The sequence below is a fragment of the Ciconia boyciana genome, chromosome 3, assembly GCF_034638445.1.
Source record: "Ciconia boyciana chromosome 3, ASM3463844v1, whole genome shotgun sequence".
NCBI lineage: Eukaryota > Metazoa > Chordata > Aves > Ciconiiformes > Ciconiidae > Ciconia > Ciconia boyciana.
In genome coordinates, this window is record NC_132936.1 from 64591667 (window position 1) to 64615496 (window position 23830).

General features: G+C 37.5%; 1 protein-coding gene across 1 annotated transcript in view; it reads right to left on the reverse strand.

The window, feature by feature from the left end:
* Positions 1-2456: 2456 nt before the first annotated feature.
* The window catches only part of HBS1L (HBS1 like translational GTPase), a 62844-nt gene continuing 41470 nt past the window's right edge, over positions 2457-23830 (reverse strand). The window contains exons 6-18 of the mRNA XM_072855901.1: positions 20998-21254; positions 20349-20514; positions 17946-18063; positions 15160-15306; positions 14401-14475; positions 13484-13601; positions 13228-13296; positions 9848-9952; positions 7736-7826; positions 6018-6126; positions 5309-5409; positions 4209-4353; positions 2457-3111 (exon numbers count right to left, since the gene is read on the reverse strand). Coding sequence (XP_072712002.1) covers positions 3100-3111; positions 4209-4353; positions 5309-5409; positions 6018-6126; positions 7736-7826; positions 9848-9952; positions 13228-13296; positions 13484-13601; positions 14401-14475; positions 15160-15306; positions 17946-18063; positions 20349-20514; positions 20998-21254 — 1513 coding nt within the window. The 3' untranslated portion in view covers positions 2457-3099. The remainder of the gene's footprint in view (positions 3112-4208; positions 4354-5308; positions 5410-6017; positions 6127-7735; positions 7827-9847; positions 9953-13227; positions 13297-13483; positions 13602-14400; positions 14476-15159; positions 15307-17945; positions 18064-20348; positions 20515-20997; positions 21255-23830) is intronic.

The window sequence follows — 23830 nt, forward strand, 5'->3', positions numbered from 1 at the left end:
AAACAGAACTGGCCCCAGCACAGAGCCCTGGGGAACACCACTTGTGACCGGCCGCCACCTGGAGTAAACTCCATTCACCACCACTCTTTGGGCCCAGCCATCCAGCCAGTTCTTTACCCAGCAAAGAGTACACCCGTCCAAGCCATGAGCAGCCAGTTTCTCCAGGAGAATGCTGTGGGAAACTGTGTCAAAGGCTTTACTGAAGTCTAGGTAAACAATATCCACAGCCTTTCCCTCATCCACTAAGCAGGTCATCTTGTCATAGAAGGAGATCAGGTTGGTCAAGCAGGACCTGCCTTTCCTGAACCCATGCTGGCTGGGCTTGATCCCTTGGTTATTCTCTACATGCCATGTGATGGCACTCTGGATGATCTGCTCCATCAGCTTCCCTGGTACTGAGGTCAGGCTGACAGGCCTGTAGTTCCCCAGGTCCTCCTTCCGGCCCTTCTTGTAGATGGGCGTCACATTAGCTAATCTCCAGTCAGCAGGGACCTCCCCAGTTAGCCAGGACTGCTGGTAAATGATGGAAAGGGGCTTGGTGAGCACATCTGCCAGTTCCTTCAGTACTCTCGGGGGGATCTCATCAGGCCCCATAGACTTGTGTCTACGTGGTGCAGCAGGTCACTAACCGTTTCCCCCTGGATTATGGGGGCTCCATTCTGGTCCCCGTCCCTATCTTCCAACACTGGGGGCTGGGTACCCAGAGAACTATTGGCCCTGCTATTAAAGACTGAGGCAAAGAAGGCATTAAGTACCTCAGCCTTTTCCTCATCCTTGGTCACTGTGTTCCCTCCCCCATCTACTAGGGGCTGGAGATTCTCCTTAGCTCTCCTTTTGCTGCTAATGTATTTGAAGAAGTATTTTTTGTTGTCTTTTACAGCAGCAGCCAGATTGAGCTCTAGCTCAGCTTTGGCCCTTCTAATTTTCTCCCTGCACAGCCTCGCTACACCTTTGTAGTCCTCCTGAGTTGCCTGCCCCTTATATTTTGATCGAATACAGGTGATATGTTTTTGTTGCACAACAACAGATCATTTACGCATCAACCAACTGGCGCCTCTGGGCAGAGTTCAAATCACTGCTGAAAGGTAGTGCAGTCATGTTGAAACTGGATTAGGTAATACCTCTGGCTCTCCCAAGTACAAAATGGGAAAGCATGCAGTAGCTTTTCTGTCATCACAGAATACTGAGTCTCAAAATTTAATGCAACCATGTCTGAGAAGGATTATCAGAGGTTTATCCCGTATCACACTTCCTTGTCCACAAACAGCAAGGAATTTACTGAAGTCTTAAAACTGAAGACACATTCTTCTGCCTGTAGCACTTCAGCTGTTCCCTGACTTAAAAGCAACCTAAACATTTTCAAGGTTTGAAGGCAAGTTCAAGAGGAACAGGTTCAATGCAGGAGCTTGGCAGTACAAATCTCTGGAATCCAAGTGCACTGAAACCTTCATGGCTGGCATGTTGAAACTGCTAAGTATTTAAATGCAATTTCTGGACTATAAAAAGACATAACAAATAGTGATAATTCATAAGCTTCAGTTTTGGCAATAACAGTTTTCAGTTATTTCAGATTCTTAAGATTTTACAAAAGTAATTTCCACGTAAAGCGTTGCTGATACTTCTACAAATATGCATGCAGTCAACAGTACAATTTATCTATGGGGTCAAGTGCAGGTATCTGCTGAACTGGGGCTAAAGCATGCAAGTGCAAAAAAGTTACCTACCAAAAAAAACATGTGAGAAGAGTAGGCATGGACCGTACATGACTTTGAACTTTAAATAATGACCTTATATATATATATATATATATATAATAACATGACTTTAAATAGCGATCATAGGCTTTTTGTGTTCTTCACTACACAGGACACAGCTTTACTTCGGTTAACCCCAGTGACTGATGCTCTGGAGGCAAGTACTTTAGTTTCTTCCCCACACTACTAACTAGGGTCAAAGTAGAGTTGTTTCCACCCCGCACTCACATACAGGTCCTGAAATACCTGAGGTCCTCTCACACTTCCTATTGGGAAAAAAAACCAAAAAAATCTTCCAAGTTGTAGTAAAGCGTGTCTGTCCTGAGCTTATGCTGGAGGTGGCAGAAGGACCCTCTTTTCACTTGGGAGGTTTCACCTGCCCTATTACTGAAAAGCAGAAAGGAGTTACAGGCTTGAGTAAGCACAACAATCTGGCTTTAGCATACAGACCAAGATTAAACTGCCAGCTTTTGTTCAAAAGAGCACTAAGTCTGGATGAGAGAGATGTGTATGTGTAGTAGCTACACTGAGTAACATGAGAAAAACTGAAATTATTTCCACAGAAAGACAAGTCGCATGCCAGTTTCACATTTTAACTCATAAGTTTACTCTGAAACTTCTGACTTATGGAAGGTAAAGAAGGATTTAACACAATTTAGAAGTGTTTAAATCACAAAAGATGGAGACAAAAATTATGCTTAGACAAAGTTATTTTATTATTCTTATAGTTTAAAAAATAAAAGTAGCCAATGTTGGCACAGCTTCCACTACACAGCAAAAGAAAACTTTTTTTAAATAAGTTTTGGGACAGGGAAAACAATCCCGGGATAATACTACATGCCATTCTCTTGAAACCAAAGTAAATAGTTCTTTTTTTCCCTGAATATGCATTCAACTCAAACCTAAAAATATATTAGACCAATAAAGTTACTTTACTGAATTAATGTGCAGCAAAAAAGCAAATCAAAGAAAATATGTAAACAATTTATGTCTGGAAGTAAGGAGTTTGTTTCATGATGATTCATCATCTTTTTCTCTAATTCAACTTTCTAAGATTTTTCCAATCAAGCTCTCTAAGGGCTAAATTCCACATGGAGAAACACATGAGATCGAGATCAAGAAGTGCAACATTAGCAGTTCCTTGTCAGTTGGCATCTTGTTCTGCAGTGGGAGGGACTGATGAAGGGCTCCCCAGATGTCTCACACGATTTAACTTCTATCAGCAGCATCATAATCTCCCCAATTAATTGCACTTGTTCCTTCAACTGAAGTAACTGGATTCTTTAACAGAAGTTTGGATATCTGATTGCATTTTGGTTGGACAGCGGAAGTTCTGGCATCACTGTCATTCTTTAATCTAAAAATATAAGCAAATGGAAAAAACCCTATGGTGAAAAGTGAAGTACTAAATGTAAAACGATCGCAGCTTTTTTCAACATGATATAGTTAGCTGTGGAAAAAATAATTCCTTTTGCTCTGAAATTCTCTGGAACAAGATCACAAATACTAAAATAGTAATTCCCAAATAACAATCAAAGAGTTATTTAGTCCCCAATTCTACAAACATTGGGCATCATAGATCTAAATAGGACCCCATTCACTTCAAGTTAAATTTAATGAAAAATGGGTGCAAAATTAAAGCCCTAATTCTGGATCCTATTTAAGACCAGACAGATTGTTAAGAGCATTAAAGCTCCTTAAGGCCCAGAGCCTCTGACAGACCTAGCACATCAGTCCTAGGCAGAAGCCAGAAATTCTCACCCTCTAGTTCCAAGTTTTGACATTAAATGCCTCAGCTTTAAGTCTCAGTACCAGAACTTAGTTAATGTGACTATACTGCTCTCCCTCAGGCCTAGAATTAGAACTTGAATTCTAATCCAAAAATCGTAGCAAGATTTTTTAAAGTGACAGATAGAGGGACATTCATATTTTTTGCTCCTAATAGAAGGCAAAACATTTATATTTAGCCCCACAGCCTTTGCTTCCTCTCACTTACACAGGATCAGAAAATGTCTATAGGCATCAGTAAGAATCAAATGTACAATTGTCTTTAATGCTAACACAAAAAGATCTGGGAGCCAAACTAGTCACAGTAAAAATAGCCAACACTTCTTATTTACAAACTACTTCCAGTATATTTATAGAGGCAATTCGATTTCAGAACAACTGATGTACATTAAAATAGTGAAGGGTTATTTTTTAACTCAAGAGAGGGGGGAAAATGCACAACATTCAAAAATTCTAAATACAGTAATTTTTGTTCCTAATAAATTGAACAGAACCATGGCAAGTTTTCCTCACATCTTGCTGAAGCACTGTCTCTTTTTCAGCAGTATAAATTCACTTTCTAGGCCAAAGAGTGTAAAACAGGTCTTAACCATAAAAACTAAATGCTATATGAAAGTTAACACCGTTCCTTTACAATATAGAAAGTCCATTACAAAAATGCCATACCTCTGTGACAACTCCTGCAGCAATAGTGGAACCACTGTAGCGTAACATAAACCTCCCAAGCTCTTTAAAATCCTTATACAGCTCTAGAGCAACAGGTCTTTGAGTCTGTAGTTCTATTAGAGCATTCTGCCCTTTGGTCAAGAACCTGCAGGTGAATAAGCAGAAAACTCTATTATAAATATATGCATGCATAAATGAAAAAGAGAACAGTGAATAAATGGAAAAAATCAACTTAAAAAGCCAAAAGTATAATGATAAAGCTTGATTTCAAGTATAACCCAAGCCACTACACTGCAAACTCATTTGCCTGGAGCATACCTTTTAAAAAGGCATCTGAGTTTTCTTTAAAAACTTATTGAGAAGGGCATCCACCACAACATTTAGCAAATTGTTTTGAAGCTATTTATCTCACTAATAACTGTTTTTTCATGTCTAGTAGAAATCAAGTCTTGTTTCAAACCCAATGACTAAAGAGCCAATTCACTGCTCTGTAGAAGTCATGATTTTTCTTCCCATTACCTTTCAGCAACAGTTTCAGCCATGCAATTTCTGGAAAAGGATTACTCTGATAACATTGTATGTATCAAATAGCATTTCTACCTAAATATAGCTTTAAATAACTAGAGGGATGTTCCCATAGTTTAACTTGTATGGGAAGACTCCCTAAATCTCTTTTTCTCTGACCCACTGTCTAGTCAAGTTTATTTTAGACAGTAACCCATCTCCAGAATTATACCAAGGATCCCATGCTATTACAGAAATAAAAGAGATAATGTAAAAAAACCACCAAACAAACAAACAAAAAAAACCCCCCAAAAATCCTTTAAGTGCACAGCTGGTGATCTAGGATTCACTTGCAATTCTGCAAGTGACCTTAGGGAAGTCATTTTACATCTCAAGTGCTCAGCATTTACCAAGTGAGCAGGAGGTTTTTCACTTTGTACAGCACTCTGAAATCTAAACATGAAACCAACTAAAACAATGAAAGCATATTCTCATAGACACATTATTGCTTCATAATAGAACCTGCTTGATATACTGTATATTAATCAAAAATCAGCCCATTTCTTGAGTAATTATTAACTATTCAACACACTTACTTAGGTTTTTTCTTTGTCACTTCACCAGTGCTTTTGTGCAGGACACTCAACAGTCTTCTAATAGTAGCAGGTTCACTTACGGTTTGATAGTGTAAAAGCACCTAAAAATTTTTTTTTCAGTTATTAAACATTCTACAATAATCAGAAATCCTAGATGTTACTACTTGAAAACATCAACTTCTCTTAAGATTGCTTTTTTAAACAAATTCTTATAAAACTTCTCTCACAGGAGTCTCTGCCTCACATTCAGTAACTATTCCTAGTTCCTAGGAACTTTGTGATCTCTATAGATATGACACAAAGGTCATGTACTAATTCATCATAAATTCTTAAGTGTTTTGCTTTTGCCACTTCAATGCAGTTCTGTAGCATGAACTAATACTTTATTTATTTTAAAAGGTATCTTACAACTAAGTGCATCATTATACTCCTACAAGGCATGAGTTTTCTAAAGGATGGCCTAGCCTGACTGTGGTGGAACTCATGCTCTCTGAAACAGCTCAGCTATGTATTAAAAGCCAGTAAGAATATGCATAAGCAGCCACAATAGCCCCTTACATCTTCTTCAAATTACAGAAGAATCAATTTCCTCTGCAGAGACAGAACCACTTCTGGACGCTAAATGCCTCTCATATTCGGGGGCTCAAACGTGGAGAGGAAAAGCCCTGAGCAACCTGTAATGAACACAGGAACTTTCACAGAGACTTACAGGAAATCCTTTAGTGATTGGAACCTCAATATTGAAGATGAGAACCCGAGCTCTGAAACGAGTGCAAACTTTAATGGGTTCCTTGGGATCACAAAATACACAGCCAACACTACAAGAGAGGAGAACAAAAGAAAGTGATATATATCTTGACGTACAAATGTTAATCACTGCACTGGAAAAAGATAAATACTTAAGACAAGCAAAGCAAAGACAACACCACTTTAATATAACCTGGGGCGGGAGGGTGGGGAAATCAGGAACACCATATTAAAGCCTGCAACAAAGTTAATTCTTAGACAATGTCTACGGTATTTTGAGGGTATGCATGAAGAGGTCTGTCTAGTTCAGTGAACGATTTCATCCATTGCTAATCAGTTTCTAAAAATGTCACTGTTTCCTGTGCGTACGTACTTTGAAGAATTAGACTTTCATTCAGACATTAATTGTTCCAGATCAATAGCACATAATACTGCAGGGTACCCACAATTGCAGTGCTGCTGCCTGTAACAACTATTTTGTGGATAAACGAACACCGTGATCAGGACTCTCAAAACCTAAGCTCTCAGCAGCACTCATTTCCAAAAAACTCTACATGGAGTCACAAGAAAGCTGCTGCTCATTACAAGCCAGTAAGGTAGGTTAGACACGGCTTTTTCACAGTGGCTAGTTTTAGCCGTCTAAAATGAAAGGAAAATTAATCCTACCCAGAAAAACATGACTGAAGAGAACAAACAGCATGATTAAACGTATACATCAGATGTAATCGAATTTCATCAATATCAAGAGGACTTAAAGCTTCATACCTTTTCTTGACAAATCTAACATATCTCCAAAAGATGAATGATGTCAAGGTAACAAATTGACTCAAGCCTTCATTCAACAAGTACAACAAGACTTTTTCCCCTCCCCATTTACCACAGAGAATCACACCCCATTATGAAATGGCAATACAGAAAAGCCTGTACTTTTCGCTTAAAAACAGAGCATAAATTTGCAAAAATATCAATGCAAGGAGTTTTTCAAACGGTAGCTTGAAAGTTTGCTGTCTCAACTCCAACTGGAATGTAAAGAAGCTGAACAAATTATGGATCCAATTTTCTAGCCTGAACAACAACTGACACCTAAAAGCTTGAGGCTAACACTTAGCATGAAACCTGTAGACTGAAATGGGCACAAAGAGATTTGCTGTGTCTCACTGAATGTATCAGTCCCCAAAAAAAGGGTCAGAAAAACATTTACCAAAACAAATGTTACAAGCAGCTAAATGTGTTGAATAAACAGTTTCCATCTATTCCACTTGTCCAGATTTACTTATTGGTACGCAATGGCATTTGTTTGGATATGTTTTGTTAGAATGATTTATGATTCAATAAGCTCTTAAAAAAATCTTCTGTTTTATTTAGCAATAAGGATTTACTCAATTCAGCAACTAAAATGTCCAAGGACAAGTCTTAAGGAAAAAGGCTTTGAAGGTTACCAGTGTCAGCACTAGGGCAAAGTATGAAAACTAACAGTATTCTTCTGAGGTTGCCGTTGTACATGTAGCAGATGTTTCCAACGTTTTTACATGCAAGCCAGGTGATATGCATCACTTTGGTTTTAAATATCCTGGTAGCCACATCATTCTTCAAGTAAACCGCTGATTGTCAAGTGTAATAGTTATAAAGCTTTTCATTAAAAACAAACCGTTACTTAGACTGAAACCCAGTTTTGCTCACTTGATTTTGATGATATCCATGCCGGTCAAAGTGAGACTAACGTGATCTCCTGCTGCAGCCCAATCAACTGGTTCATCGTGCAGTGAGATTCCTGGAAATGAGTAAGAACAGAACCTCACAGTGAAGTACCTAGGTTCTGAGCTACAAACAAACAGCTCTGTTTGGGCCATTTGTGCTTCATCAACCATTACTCATCAATTTTCAGTATGAATGGGTTGAGAGTAAAAGCTTTTTAACCGAGAAGACTGAGGAAGCTTTTTTTTCCCCTTGGTGAGGACTCGCTATTCTCTCACCCCACCCTGCACAATAACATGGCTTTATTTAAGCCAGAGGAGGGGACTTGGCACTTGTCACACAGCGCAGATGACGCAGTCCTGAAAATGCCGTAGTACTAATATCTCCGTATCTGCCCCACCCATCCTTTGAGGCACATGCACACCCTAGACCGCATCTTTCATATACTTTAATGGTACTATGTCAACTTTCATTTACCTTAAGTGGGTTTGCTGACTCTTTCATAAAAAAGCGTAACTGATGCCTTTCGTTCACGACATCGCGTCTATTAGAAAGCATCTTTAGAAGTAATTTTATTCTGATTTTGATGTCTTTTAATTGCTTTAAAAGATAACCTGGCTGGTGGGTGAGGACAAAACTAATTGCTCCTGACTTAACATTCTGAGGCTTCTGGTAGACACCAAGAAGGAAAGAAAAACCCCCACTTTTTATAAATACTGCATACATTTATAGGATCTAGTTCTATTTTGCTACAGATTGTCTTTATTGATTTGCAAATCTGTTCCCAAAACCACTTGTCAAAAACATGCCAGAAAGCATCATTCAACTACAAGCATGTTAAGTACTGTTTTTTAAGCAGTGTTGATAATTATTTCACATATACATGTCATTCTCACAGAATAAGTGAGACTCAGCCTCTTGAAATGAAAAACTGGAATCCTAATATGCACACTACCTTTAGTAAATATTGTATGATAAATTATCTCTTCTTTACATTAAATATAAATTATACATGCTTAATGAACGAATACCCCCAACCTTCACCTGCATTTCAGCCATACAAGAGGCAGTACAAAAGAAAAATCATAGAATTGTACCATTGAAGATACTCAGAAAAAATACATCTTTTTCCATGCTACTTCCTCCACTCCCAAAAGAGAGGAGTGACTACAGTGGTCTGATACCCATATTCATCCACATTATTGTAACATTCCTGTGCATGCAAACAATGTGCATACAACCGTATAAAGAGGCACACTGAAGAGCTTCCCAAATTAGCACTGAACGAGCTGGTTCTGGAACAGAACAGGACAGTCAAACCAGCACATTGCTGAATTCAGGCTAAATAGTTAGATATAGAAACCTATTCATTTATTTTGATGGCTTAATTTTTTATTCATTGGTCAATGTAGGAAAATCATAATTTTATCTTTCTGTTTGCATATGAAACAAAAACAACTGCAATACAAAGACAGCAAGCTTAATCAGGAAACAGCTAAACATTTAATGTCTTAACTTAGCTATTCCTCTTTTCAGAAATCAAATGTATTGAAATTTAAATCAAATTTTCTTCTCTTTTGTAGTTGCTCAGGACAATTATATCCTGAAAGTTTGTATATTATGAAAGGATCAGTGACAAATCTCATGAACAAACAGCAGAGACTTAATTCTCAAGCTTTTTCACATCTAATTCATAAGATTAATTTCTAAAGGTTGTTTAAGATCCCCACACTTCCTAACAGCAGTAACACTCCACAGCAAAGCTGAATATTCATGATTCCCTTACTGCATATTTTTATATGCAGTATATGCAGCTGCTGGAACTCAGACGTTTTTACAGGTTCTTCATAAAGCAATGTCAAAAGTCATGAGGCCATAACATTTGGACTATCTGATATGGTAAAAAAAAAAAAGCAAGATCTCACATACTCTTCATAGACATATTTATACAGACACAGTCACATCTAAAGAAATTCGTTTTATGCTTTCACATTTTATGTTTGACAGTTAGTATCAGTTTGACAGTCTGTTACCATTTCAGTAACTGCTTCTAGCCCAGTATTGACCTGAAAGTAAACACGCTTCTGAAGACTGTACCTTTTGCAGTGCAAGTTTCATTGGGAGGCATTGCCAGAAGTCGTTCTCCAACTTGAATATAGCCTGCTTCTATTTTACCAGTCACACAAAATCCTGATCCTTGGTCTGTAATAAACACAGTAATAACTTAAAAAAAACTTCCTAACAAGGTCAATTTCCCACAACAAGTTAGCCCTTCAGCATTGCATAGATAAGTTTTTAATATAATGAAGACAGGTTCCCCCCCCCCCAGTAGAGCGTTCAGTACTTGCAAGTTAGCCAGCTGTGCATCATAATGAAAATGAAACATCAAATTCAAAACCTCTAGATCTTATGTTTTTCAGAACTAAGGGAGAAAGATCCTTCTTTAAACAAATGTAGGTACATGAAGAAATATTTTTTAGTTTTTCAATATTAGATTAAGCCCCTTAATTTCTAGCAATTTTATTTAATTCAGCACTTTCTCACTACAATTACAGATAAAGAAAACATACCACGGACTTCTCATAAAAATTCTCATGCATACAGGTGCAAATTCCTATGCCATTTACTGTTTAACTGAGTCAGAATCCTACATGCTCTGTCTGCATATTACTTTTACTCCTGGAAAGTCAAAGATTGATTCAGTCCTATTTAATATGAGGAGCTATTATAATTGTGGATGACTTAAGTATTTCTGAGTAAAAGGTCTGCAAAGTTATTCTTCTTCAATGTCCTAATACTCCGTTCATTATTTGAATATGTCAGTTATTTTCAATAGATGTGCTACACGTGCACATTTATGCATATACACCTTAAGAAAATGCCTCATCTCCTTAGCATGTGTTTGCAGGTGTGTTTAAAAAGAATCCTCTGAAGTGATGCTACACTGACATTTTCAGTATCCATACAAACAACAAATATACCTTTTGCTGAACATTAGAATTCAGTGATAAGCAAGCATCTTAGTATTTTGTGTGTCACATTAGATTAAAAGCTTAATTTAAAGCTGAATTAAAAAGAGCAAGTTGACCTCAAATCTTGAGGTCACATACTACCAACTTGCTCTTTTGCATTCATCACCATTATTGATGAATGCTTCCATCTATCTAGCTGGAAAAATATTACCAGTATGCCTGCAAGCTAATTTTCCTCTATTCATTCAAACAAATGTGATGAATGCAAGTCAAGTAACAGATGACATTGGATGTCAAAAGAAGAGAAAACTGGAGAAGCAGATACTTGCCAGAAAAAGAATCCCCAAGTCATGGAACAAAGAACACCTCAATATGGTACACAAAAGAACCTGAAGCTGGCTCTGCAAGCACTTGCAGGCAACCAGAAATGTGAACTGGTTCCAGCTTCCCAACCACTCCCAAGCACAATCAAGAACCATTTCTCTTTTTTTCACATCATCACCAGTTCTGGCTTGGTAAACCAGTGTGGTGTTTGAAGCTTCACCCTCTCCCATGCTGATTGCTTCCTGCAGAGCGTTAAGTTCCTTCAGCTCCCCACAAAATCAATGCAAGTACAAAATAGATAGTGGGCGACAGAATCAGGGCATAAAAAATGGCCTGGTTTCTGGGTATCATGGTACTCAGGTTCTGCCAGGACATGTTCTTTGTCATCAGGATTTCGCTGCTGGACAAGGCTTTTCTAAAGTCAGGTTAAGTCATACCCTAGACAGCAGTATAATATCGTAAGTGGGGACTGATGCAGCAGTGAAGGCACTTACAGGGACCTCTTGGATTAGGAGATAGTTTGCCTGGAGAGAATATTAGGAGAGCTATGGAGGACAACAGCTAAAATCAGGCTGAGGTAGATGAATCATATGTGTGGGTAACCTTAAAAAAAAAAAAGGGGGGTTTTCCAAACTACGTAAGAGTACACTCAGCACTCTCACTTTTTACACACATCTATGGACAGCTCCTCCTGAGCATGCACAAGCACTGGAATAATGCTGAGAACAACTGTTGTTTCATGTACTCATACCTGCAGCTACTTCCTGTGGTGGCATCCAAGTTAATTAAGTTTTGAGATCACAAGGTAAGAAAAAAATAGCCTAAAAAACACCTAAAAGGCCACATTTAGTGATAAACCCTGCATATGTAAATTGAGTCCCTTCCAAAGCCATTATTTTTTTGCATACTTTAGCAAAAAAACAGACTTCTCCACAGAACAGATTTAGTCAAAATTGCTCATTTTGTGAAACTGAGCTCAACACAAAAATGATTATTGCAACAAAAAAGTTGTGATAATATTTTGAAAGATCTCAATCAATAATCCTAACACACTTTCCCACAGCTCATAAATTAACAACAAAAAAAACCAACCAAACCAGTGACAGCCTAGATCACGAAACCAGTGGTGACACACTAGGGTAAATTCTCATGCAAGGTTTCAATATTTAACATCATGGCTTCAGTATCTTAAGTCAGATAACCCAGGGCATGTACAGCATCTAGTGTTTTCTCAAAGTCCCACATGAAAATTGCACAAAACTGACTTTTCCAATTACAATCAGTATTTTGATCTGGTTTGTTTGTACTTCCCCTATAAACACCCTATATGTAAAGTAAAGTTTCTTTTAAAATATGAATTTCAATAATAATATTTGATTACAAGTATTTACAACATTTCAAATCATGCTGCCATTTAGTATGCAACATTTCTCAAGGGACCTATGGAACTTTTCAAATGGGATGAGCGTTACAAACCTACTTTCTTCTAAATTACCTGTAAATGTAAATGCATTTAACTGAAAAAAAAATATCAAGTTTACCATGAAAACCTTAAGGGCTCAAGGCAGTCTATTTTCTCCAGACAATGTGAATAAAAACTGGTTATAGTTACTTGCTGTCTGTATCTCTATTAGTGCTAGGGAATAGCTAGCTGCCTTTCATTAAATCCTTGGCTGGTTATAAGTGTCTGACCACCACCATCCTTCTCCTTCACCTCACCCCCCCCAATTTTTATAGGAAAATGAAGGAATTTATCATTATTTACAGCTACAACAATGAACATAAAAGGAACAAGTCAAACTTTTTTAAAATCTAGGAGTAGAAGGTAAAAGAGCCTAAAGTCACACTTGTAAAAAGTTTGAGAAACATTCATCTAGACAACAAGAACCAGTTTGGGAAAGAGAAACTTCCAAATTCTGTCCCACAGAACCATCAACTCATTACATAGCCAATTAGCTGGTCATGCAGATTTTCTTCCTCAATTTCTTTTCCAGTGTGTTTCTCCTTCAGCGGTACTATCTAAAATTGGACAAAGAACAGTGCTTGAAAACTTACTATTCCTGTTCAAGACTACTGATACACATAAAGCTCCTACTTTAAGTCTTATTTTTACATCATTTTTCAAACACTTATGTTAAATATCAGTGAAATGATGATGACAATATTATAAAAACAACCAACCTTTAAAAACATCCGCAACACACAACCTAAATGCTTTATCCACTGATCTCTGTGGTGGCTTGAAAGAATCTGCAAATAAATTGATAAGACCTTTTAGAATGTCTGTATTCAATAACTATCTCAACAACTTCTCACTTGGGATAAATCAACTATATTGCATTCCAAAGACTTTGTCCCACATTTCCCCAAAAATAAAAGCTTTGACATACACAGGACTAAGATATATTAGTTTTTAAATGAGGAAAAGTGCACTCACCAATTTGCTCCAACAAACACTTTCCTTTATACCACTGTGTGAGGTCACTTGACTGACACCTTGTGACAAGATTTTCACCACCAAGGCCACTCGTTGGGATATAAGCCACATCTGATTCCTAATTAAGAAAACAAACGGAAGTTAAGCATACATTAACAACAGGATCTTCTAGGAGAAGCAGGAGGTGCATTTTTTTCAATATTACGCATATAAGCTATAAGAGAACAGTTGGCACATTCGTATTTCCCCTGGAGAAGGCACATTACTCAGCGGATCCACTTCCTTTCTGTTTACCTCTTGCCTGATTACAGTGCTCCAACAAAGAGTTGGAGATACTTAAACATGATGATCGCAACATTAACAACCAGAAATTGAGTTCAGGTAACAAACTCCAATTCCCTATCTGACAGGCAAAACTTTGGTTTGAATTGCTGGTTTATGTATAGGGATTTCAGGAAGGCCGCAGCCAGTCCAAATGGATAGTAGTTGGAACTGAGGAGACATGAGAAGAACAGTCAAGGATGGCAAATGGAGAGTGTTCTTATGAGTTCATAATCCACAATGACACCTGCTCTGGTATAAAACTCTCTACTGTCATTCACGTAATCCTGAACATTAAGATAGATGATCTTTGGTCTGTTCTGCTTTGCAGACAACAATCCCAAGAAACTACAAACGAAGCGAGTGCCCCAAAGATTCAACAAGCCTAAACAAAGATCATGACAGAAAGAGTATTAAAGAACTGACTAACCTTATCCAGGGCTCCATGTACACCCTATCAGTAAGAAAAGGAATCTTCTACACTATGTGCATATAGTAGTAGCAGGAAAGTGACACAAAATAACCTGACTGTAAGAAAAGCTTATCCTACCCAAATGCCTGAACAAAGCAACAAAGACCTCAGAAATTTATATTACCTTAAAGCCAGCTTGTTTAAGAAATTGGCCGAGCTTACTCGTAATTTCCTGAAATCTTTCCTGTTGCCAATTGACCTAAAATAGAAAACAGATTATGATAATAAAATTGTAGATTTTTAACCATGACTCAAACATACAGCTGCATGTCACCAACTCTTTAGTACCAGTAGGTGTGCTTCACACACAGCACCCAATGAATTTATGAGATTTCCAGGTGGATTCATAGTTGAATACATAAGAGCATACACATTAACAATTACTGATAGCAAACAACACACCACTTAACTTGCAAGCCCCGTTAGTTTCATTTGTCCTTGAACAACACTTTTTTTTTTAAGTTTACACAGAATTCAGATTCAGCAAGAATATATACCACACAGTAATAATCTAAAACACAACTAGTAATATTTAACACACCTTACAGGTTTAAACAAAGCTCTTGGGGTCTTGACCTGAATGACCACCAAGATGCCCTTGCAGATTCCACTGGGTTAACTGCTTATGTGAGATTTTCACAGGTACAAGAGGGATCCCTATTCATTTCAGCACCAAAACTATCCCTCTGTGCTTTGAAAATACACCCATAAATAAATAGAAAAGTATTGTAAAGTCTAAACATGAGAGACGGAGCTGAGAATCAAAGAAAGAAACAATACTTTATTATTAATTTCACAATATTGATCCATAAACTTAGGGTCAATATTGATCCTTAAACATAGATGGAAGCCCTTCAATTAAATGAAAAAATGAAGCATGTACCTGGTCCATTTTATTGACTGCAACAGCTATCTGTGTTACTCCGAGAGAGCGCACTAATAATCCATGTTCTCGAGTTTGTCCACCTGTTTCAAACCCTGCTTCAAACTCTCCTCTGCTAGCATCCACAACCAAAATAGCTACATCAGCCTAGATTAAAAAAAATACAATAAAAAGTGGTTAAGAGGTGGAAATAATCTGGGTAAATACATCAATCAGCAACATTTCACACAAAATGTACTTTACATGGGAGGAATCCTGATGTGCTTCAAATGTAATTGAAACTGCTCAGTCCTATCTGTGTCATGCCCACTTCAGTGATGTATTATGGCATTATGTCACCTCATGCCATAAACCACCATTTTCTGTTAAACACAAGCCAAGTCGGTTTTAGGAACCTGTTGTCTTCAAACTACCCTCTATGGATGTGCTGCACAGACCTTAACTAAACAAAAGCTGCCTGTGCTCCAGAAGCTTAAGAACAGGTATGAGCACAATGTGCAGTTCTCCCTGCCTCAGTCTAGACACCTTCATAGTGAGAAGCTGCAAAAATTACAGATAAATCACCTCCCAACTGGGACAACCAGGCAACTGCATGTTGGATGTGGATGCTTTACAGTCCACTCAACACACCGGAGCGTGCCAAAAATCACTACGTGGAAAAGATGGAGTAGCCTACTTTATTATCTAGGCAAACTCTCTGCCCCAGCATTAAGAGCAAATAGGTATCACACAGTCTACAGCACTGCACAAAAGTAAGCATGTAAGCACAGGGAAAAACCACAGATTTTGCTGTTAACCCTAAATGCTGCTAGTATTTCTTCTACTTTTCCTGCTTTGGTAAGTAACAGACAGACCATCATCATGTACCAAGCAACAGCAACAGACATGAACAATAAAGGTACTGCTGTCAAAAGGCAGGTGTAAGACAATTTCACAGGACTCATGAGATGGACATAATGGAAAGAGAGAGGAGAAAAAGTGGTACTTTCTTCCTTTCCTTACATGCTTATGCTTCAAGATGCCAGGAGAAGGAACAGAGACAGTACATTGTCCTGGCTCTGAATTCCCCTCGCCTTGTCCTAGGGGTGAAAGCCCCACAGTTCAGAGACAGTGCAAGTGTGAGAACGGGAAAAGGATGAGGGATTAATTTCCCCACAGCTCTCAACCTCAGAAGTGCATTGCGGTGAACTTCTCCCTCAAAAAAAGGACATCCTGTATTTTCTAAATTATAAAAACCGTACCCTCGGGACTTACGTGAATTAACCATATGTATCAAAGGCCAGATCCTGGCCCTGATAAGGCTGATTTGCATTTTGCACAACAGCACTTGGGGATTCACCTCCTAACAGAATTCTCCACGATAAAAAGGCATCAGAGCCATTTCCATGTGTGCTTTCTTCCACCCATTGCTTCAGCGCTGAGCCTACTCTAATAGGCAACAGAAACTTGCAAAGTTTCAGTGATTCCTTAACAAGCTTCAGAACAGACCAGCCCCACACCATCCTGAGGGCTGAGGGAACACAGAGATACTAAGTCGTATTTGGCCAGCCCCATCTTCTGCCGAACTGATAGAACTGCTGGTGGATCTGCAAGTCTTCTCTTAACACTTCTGCCTGTATAACTTTTCCCCCAAAAGACAAACCAATCTAAATTTAAATTGTAAAGAAAATGGCGTGGCTGAGTTGACATTTTTCCACTGTTCTGAAAGTAAAGATCCATTTTTAATTTTAAAACTCCTGAACTTCCTACAACATATGCTCCACAATATAGATGACTGTACAAGCTCTACACCATAATTTGCAAACTTCTGGCTATTCTGCAGCCTAACCACTGGGTCACAAGGTCTGAATTCTTACCCAGGCTCTGGTTCAGAGCTAGAGCAGAATCTGGGGCAAACCAGTCTTCCTACAGTACAGTTCTCTATCAGGAAAATCATACTAACAGTACCCATCCTTACTGAGATCTTAAGATAAAACTCACATTTCAGGTTGTAATGACATGCACAAAGCAAAAACCTCTACACAGCAGCTTAGCTTCAGAAAAAAAAAATCTTTGATTACACCTCTACTTTGGAGAATCAGTTCTACTATTTAAAAAAGGGTGCCTTTAAGTGGAAAAAATTTCACACATTTTATGTCATGTAACCACGTTATTCTCCCCCCCCTCTGATTTATTATTTCCATAAATTAAATAACTAACCTGTATAAGAACGGTAAGTGCCATACTGAATCCAATGGGTAGTGCCCAATGCTTTTGACTTTACCTACTGTTCCTAAAGCAAGTGGCATGTAGTCTCTGCAAATGTCCTACTGACAACACAGATGAATTCTGCATAACCCTTGTTATCTATGTTTTCTCATCCCATATACAAAACATTGTTAAATAGAAGAATGCCTTTTGTTTGACCTCTCCAAATCTTTTTCTTTAAGCTCAAAACCAGTTAAAATCTTTACCTACAAGACCACTTTCACAGAACTTCTTGTTGAGTAGGCATACGCCACATTTGAATAGCTTTCAAAGCTCAACTCTGATTTTATCAAACTGCAACTTACCATTCAAATTACTTCCCTAATAAAACTCTCCTCCAAAAAGTTAACATCCAAAAAAAAGAAAAGCAACTGACTTTCTGCATTCTTTAAGTTCAGAAAACTCATGAAAACCTCAAAGATATTAGCACCATCAAGGATTCCATTTCATCTTAGATTTGTAAAAGAAGAAGAAAACCAATTTAAGAAAAAGTTATAAATAATAATGCTATTAGAAAAAGAGTTTTAGATCATCTCTACCTGTGCAGCTCCTGTGATCATATTTGGAATGAAGTCTTTGTGGCCTGGAGCATCCATCAGTGTAATTACTTTAGTCTTTGTCTCAAATTTGGTCATACCCACATCCATCGTCACTCCCCTTTAAACAAAGCATAAATGCAACACACTATTAAAACTGCTTTGAAAGCTTCATAGAGATATAAAGTAAGCTATTAAAAACACAATCATGAAATTATACACGTCATAGCTTTCATTTGATTTAGCCTGCACAAAAAAATTGAAAGAAACCTGCTTGCTGGAAAAGCAGACCTCTAGAGCTGCCTTTCAGTAACTCTAGTCGCAAAGAAATAAGCACCCAGAATCACAGTACTAACTCCATGCACCCATAGACTACGTCCCAACAAGCACAGTGAGAACATGAAAATTGTCCTGCATATTTAAATCATTACTAATTCTACTTTTAATACTTAGCTCTTCAGAAAAAAGCATCATAAAGTAACAGAAACATAGCCAAGAATAAAAAAATAGAAGGTATGGGAACATAGGAATACAGTTACACATTTGCAAAGATCCACGTCCAGAACTACTGATTATCAAGGAGAGATCCCAGTGCTTTGACTCAATTCCACATCTCACTAACAACCACATGTTCTGCACAGCACATAGGATAGGATTCATCTGATCAAATGCAAACACCTATCATGCCCATGTCTGTATCTGGGTTAGTCATCTGTATCTCCCTTTACAGACAATGAAGACAGGCACTTTCAAGGGACAAAACTCACATTAGCACAGATGCTTAAAAATATGCTACTTCCAATAACCAAAAAAATAAACCAACCAACCTCCCCAAAACCCCAAACATTTACAGATGGCTCCAGAAAGTTTTTCTTTAAAAATATAAAACCCAAAGTAAAGAGAAAACAGAATCAATCAAAAATACCAACTCAGAAAACTTCTCCCTTAATAATTAAAATTTATAATCTGAAGAGAAGTCTGGTATGCTAAACGCACAACTGTTGTATCCTAAAAATCATAGACCAAGGGATATAACTTTTAAGGCTCATGACAATTATTCCACAAACTTTACTTTCTGTTAACATTTTACTTTTTGCAGGCAATACTTGTCTCTCTTTCTGGTTTCACATGTTAATTACATCCTATCAAAGGTAGCTTGTATTAATAAAATAACATACTTAATATGATGTTTAATTATTCTGTTACAGATGTGTGAAAGGAATTGATCTTCAAAGTTTGTCCGTTTTATACCCAGCTACATCTACAGGGATTAAGAAAAAGACCTTTCCCCCATCAGCTTTTCCTCTTTTACATCCTGAGACTGTAATGTCACAACACTACCACTCTGATATCATCAGGCTTAACTGATGTAAGGCTACTTTTAAAATTTGTGTTTGGTCGCTTCGTGATTGTTCCCCCCTTCCCTGTACCTGCACCCCCCAACACACACCCCTCCACTCAGGTTTGTTTGTTCACTTCAAAAATGAAAGGACTCACACAGGCAAAATTCTAGCTATATACAGGGACACTGCAAAAGTATCTGCCCTTAAAAACAAGTTACTCAATAGGGACTGCCTTACTCCATGTTCTTCAGCATCAGTTTACATTGTAAAGGTTATCTTTCCAACCAGAAGAGCTTATATTCTATGAAACCATGGGTAACAAGGGATTGTAAAAACAAACACATAAGAAAATTCCTTTTTTAATTAATTTTGTGAACACAGAATAACATGTCTTTAGCTTCCCATATGGTAAGAGCTTCCCATTCTTAAAAGTTCTTACAGATTTCTTTTTTAAAAATTAGCTTCACTGCTTCCCCATTACATACTTTTTCAATATGATAAAATTTAATTTTAAATTTCATATTTCAAGTTAATAAATTAAAGGCAGTTTATAAAGAATATAAATATAATTTATTAATCTAGTTTAGAGATTTTATATTCAACGTAATGTAAGTCACATCCGATGAACTGACATTTCAGTGCTTAGTTTATAATTCTGGCACCCTTTCATAGAAAAATTTGATCTAGAACGTTCCCATACAATGATAACCAAACTGTGAGAAATTTGGCAGCAATAAACCAGTAAGGCATCTTTAAATGAACTAACTCAGCTACTAGAAGCATTCCGTATTGTAGTCCTACATTGCATTCCACAGCATAGAAATACATGAAGAAATACTCAACTTCTCATTAACATTTCTTATAACCAAATCAGGATATTATTTTTTTCTTTTGATAACATGTATTCATATAGACAAAGAAAAATATTTGCTAATACATATTGATTAAATATCTTTAAACATTTAGAATATTTCTACCAAAGAATTATTAGTAAATTGATATTTCCTAACAAATGCTATTCTTTCAGGAAAAAAAGGTAATTCCCATTAAAAGATATTTCTACCTTTCTCTTTCTTCTCCAGTTTCATCCAAGACCCATGCATAGGCAAACGAAGCTTTGCCAGCTTTCTTAGACTCCTGTTCGTATTTGTGCATAGTTCTTTTGTTCACATTTCCCAAAAGGTAGAGCAAATGACCCATTAAAGTACTTTTACCTGCATCAACATGTCCTATGGAGGGAAATAAATATTATATCAATTCTATTAATTTATGCATTTTAAATATAGTACAAGAAGAAATATACTAAAACATATTTAAATCACATGCATTAATAATGCTTATGCAATCCATAGAATTTCACAATCCTGTAAGATAGAGATAGAGAGAGACAGTTTATTGAAACAGTCAGTTAGCATGACAGCCATATAGCACCTCCAAATTCATACTAAAAAGAGCACACTGCAAGAATGAAACCAAACCAAAGTACATTTTACTATACTGTCAAAAGGAAGCTACGTCACCCTCACTGTCCTAGTCAAGGACATCTGAATGTACTCCTTCCAAAGAATAACGGTCAAGCAGATGCGACTGAAAACAGTATGAGATTTCCCTTCCCTGGAGAGAGGACAGTTTTGCTTTTGTACCACTTCCAGGTTCAATCAACATAGTTTTTAAGCTCTATGTTTGTCAAAAATGTAATTTATCAGTATTACCTATTACCACCAAATTAAGCAGTTGCTTTCCTCCTTGTCTCTTCTCCAACTCTGCTTTCACATCTATTTGTGGTTTTGTCTTGCTTGGCTTTTTTACTGGAGTAGGCACCGTATTCGGCTCTTCTGAAACCTGCAGCACTTGGGGTGAAAGAGTGGATTTTGAGACTGCCTCAAGTACCCTAGAAGCTACACTGGTGTCTTCAGTTAACAGTCCTTTCTGAGGTGTGTTAGCATGGCCATTTTCTTCAGCAATCACACTAGGGAAAAAAAGAAAACACAAGGAATGCAAATGACAGAATCCATAGAAATACAGGAGAGAAACTGAGTTTTCCCTTCACTATCATGTAACCCCCAGACAAACAGTAGGTGATAAGCCCATTAAGGTGGAAGCAATAAGCAGCTGGATACAAACTGCACAGATACGAGCTCTGAACACCTTGCCTGAAAAGCACTGTGTACAAAAGCAAGATAAGAAATAATCTTGTAAAACACATGAAACAGATAAACAAAAGCTTCCCACAGCCACTTCTTTTAACAGGGAGGGAAAGGACAGTTGTGCAGAACAACTACAGAGAGCTGGTTGTCTCTGAAGTAAGCCCAAGTCAACTTTGAACCATCAATCCTAAAACAGCTTCCACATACACTACAAGTATTGCAGCTGAACGTAGTGATGTTCTATTGTGAGAACAGCAATATAGCATAAAGAGTAGATACTAAGCATATCTGAGCTGCAATTTAAGGTGCAATACTTATATAAAGCCATAACAGACAAGTCACATTTATCAATACTGAGAAAATTTGGTTTATGCATAAAACAAGGCATCTAGGACTAAAGAGATTTGGATTCCCCAACTCCCCTTCTCTAACACCCTGTTCTCCCACAGATCACCATACTAATCCTAATAGTAAATAATCCTAAATATATTATTCTCTTACAGTCTCTCACTCTTTTTGTCTCTGATTTGTAAATGAGGATATTTTCCCAATTTACACAAGCATTCTGAGAATATACAATATGATTCTTCACCTGTTATGGCAAAGATGACCACTAAACACAAATGCTAAATAGCATCTTCAAGAGAGCAAAAGCTTTCTTACTGCCTGACAGAGCTCCATGGTAAGGCATTAATGTGAGCAACAAGACAGAAACAGCAGCAGTTATTACAGGTGTGACAACATTATATCACGGCAAACTTCAATATACAAACCACTGACCATTACAGTATATTGAAAATACCTACGAAATACTGTATTTAAAACTTTATCCAAGGAGAAGAGGCTTCTTGCCCTGGAAAACTGGAAATCTTTCCCAATTGCAGTACCACTGTGCTGCGGGCTGCTTTCTATGGAAGGGATTCATGCAGGCTCTCAGACTCAAGTGTCTCCACATCCAGTGTGAACTTTTCACTCTCCGCTTTCTGTTTACGTACCACAATTAACTTGCCAGTTTTCCTCTCTTCAACTTCTATAAACAAAACTACTTATTTCGGTACTTCAGAATCCCACATCATGACATCTCCACTTTTATTTGACATTACTTCTCATTTTCTGTCTGCATAAGAGTATTTGCATTGCATTAGTCCCTTTGTATTACCTGTATCTCAGGAAACAATACAGTCCAAGTATGTCAGTCTACTGAACAAAGCAGTTAGAGTTATGATCTAAAAAATTAAACCTAGGAAATATTCAGACTGAATGCAAAATTAGCCTCTCATTATAGCACTAAGCAACATGGGACATTTTATAGGTCTCCCTTTTTTCCCTCAGTTTCAGAACCCACCTATGTAATCAGTACGGCAGCAGACTGATTGATTTTGACACCTTTTTCATAAGGCCCAAAGCCAAGCTTTTCTCTTGATTGTGAGACCCCAAAACAGAAATGTGAGCACTTGTTTTTGGCTATGGTTCCACAACCCAAGGCCAGTGTCTTGCATCAAGGCTGGATACACAAGCACGTTTCTCAAATTAGCTATGCAAAGAACTTAGTTTATGCCAGCCATGCTAGTTGCAGGGGCACAGATGGTTACCTGCGCTTCTGCATAATGGATAGACAATTCCGTATGAAGTCTATTCACAAGAACTTATCCTATCAAAATACTCTAAACCACTTGAAGGAGAAGGACAAGTTTATATCAAACAACTGCCTTAGGTCACACAATCATGACATTTTAGATTTGACACTACGAAAGCAGCTGTAGTGTATCACCAAGTATAGCCTTAGACAAGCTCCAGTATATAACATCTTATCTTGACAAGCTGAATACCATTTATAAGAAGATACACTTGATTCCCTAAATTCCAAAAATTAGTGGGTCATCATTGCTTTAGACGTAGCTATGGAGAAAGGTGATTACACACGAACTATTCCACAGAAAAATAGCCACTACAGTTATTTGTGCTTTCTTTTACTGGGAAAGGTAAGTGCATTTCTATAAGGCTGAACACAAGGCTCTATGTTTTAAAATTCCTTAAATAGTACATTAAGTTCAAGCTGAAAATCTACTTTGGAATGGCAGAACAATTATTTTCTCCAATGTCTCTTCAGGGACATTTTACTTCATAAAAATTGACTGAAAACAATCAAATTGATAGAAAGCAATTATGCAGAGAATCACAGTGACAAAGCTTTCTACATACTTTAATAAGTTATTTAAAATTATCTGAATGTTATAAAGTACACCAGATCATTTATGCCTCAATCATGTATTGAGCCGCATATATTTACAGTTAATTTGCATTAGACAACTTTCATCAAGATTAAGACTCTCTTCCATCTTTTTCCCTTTTTTCAGATAAACTTCAGTTCAGTATCAGCATAACATCTAGCACTTTC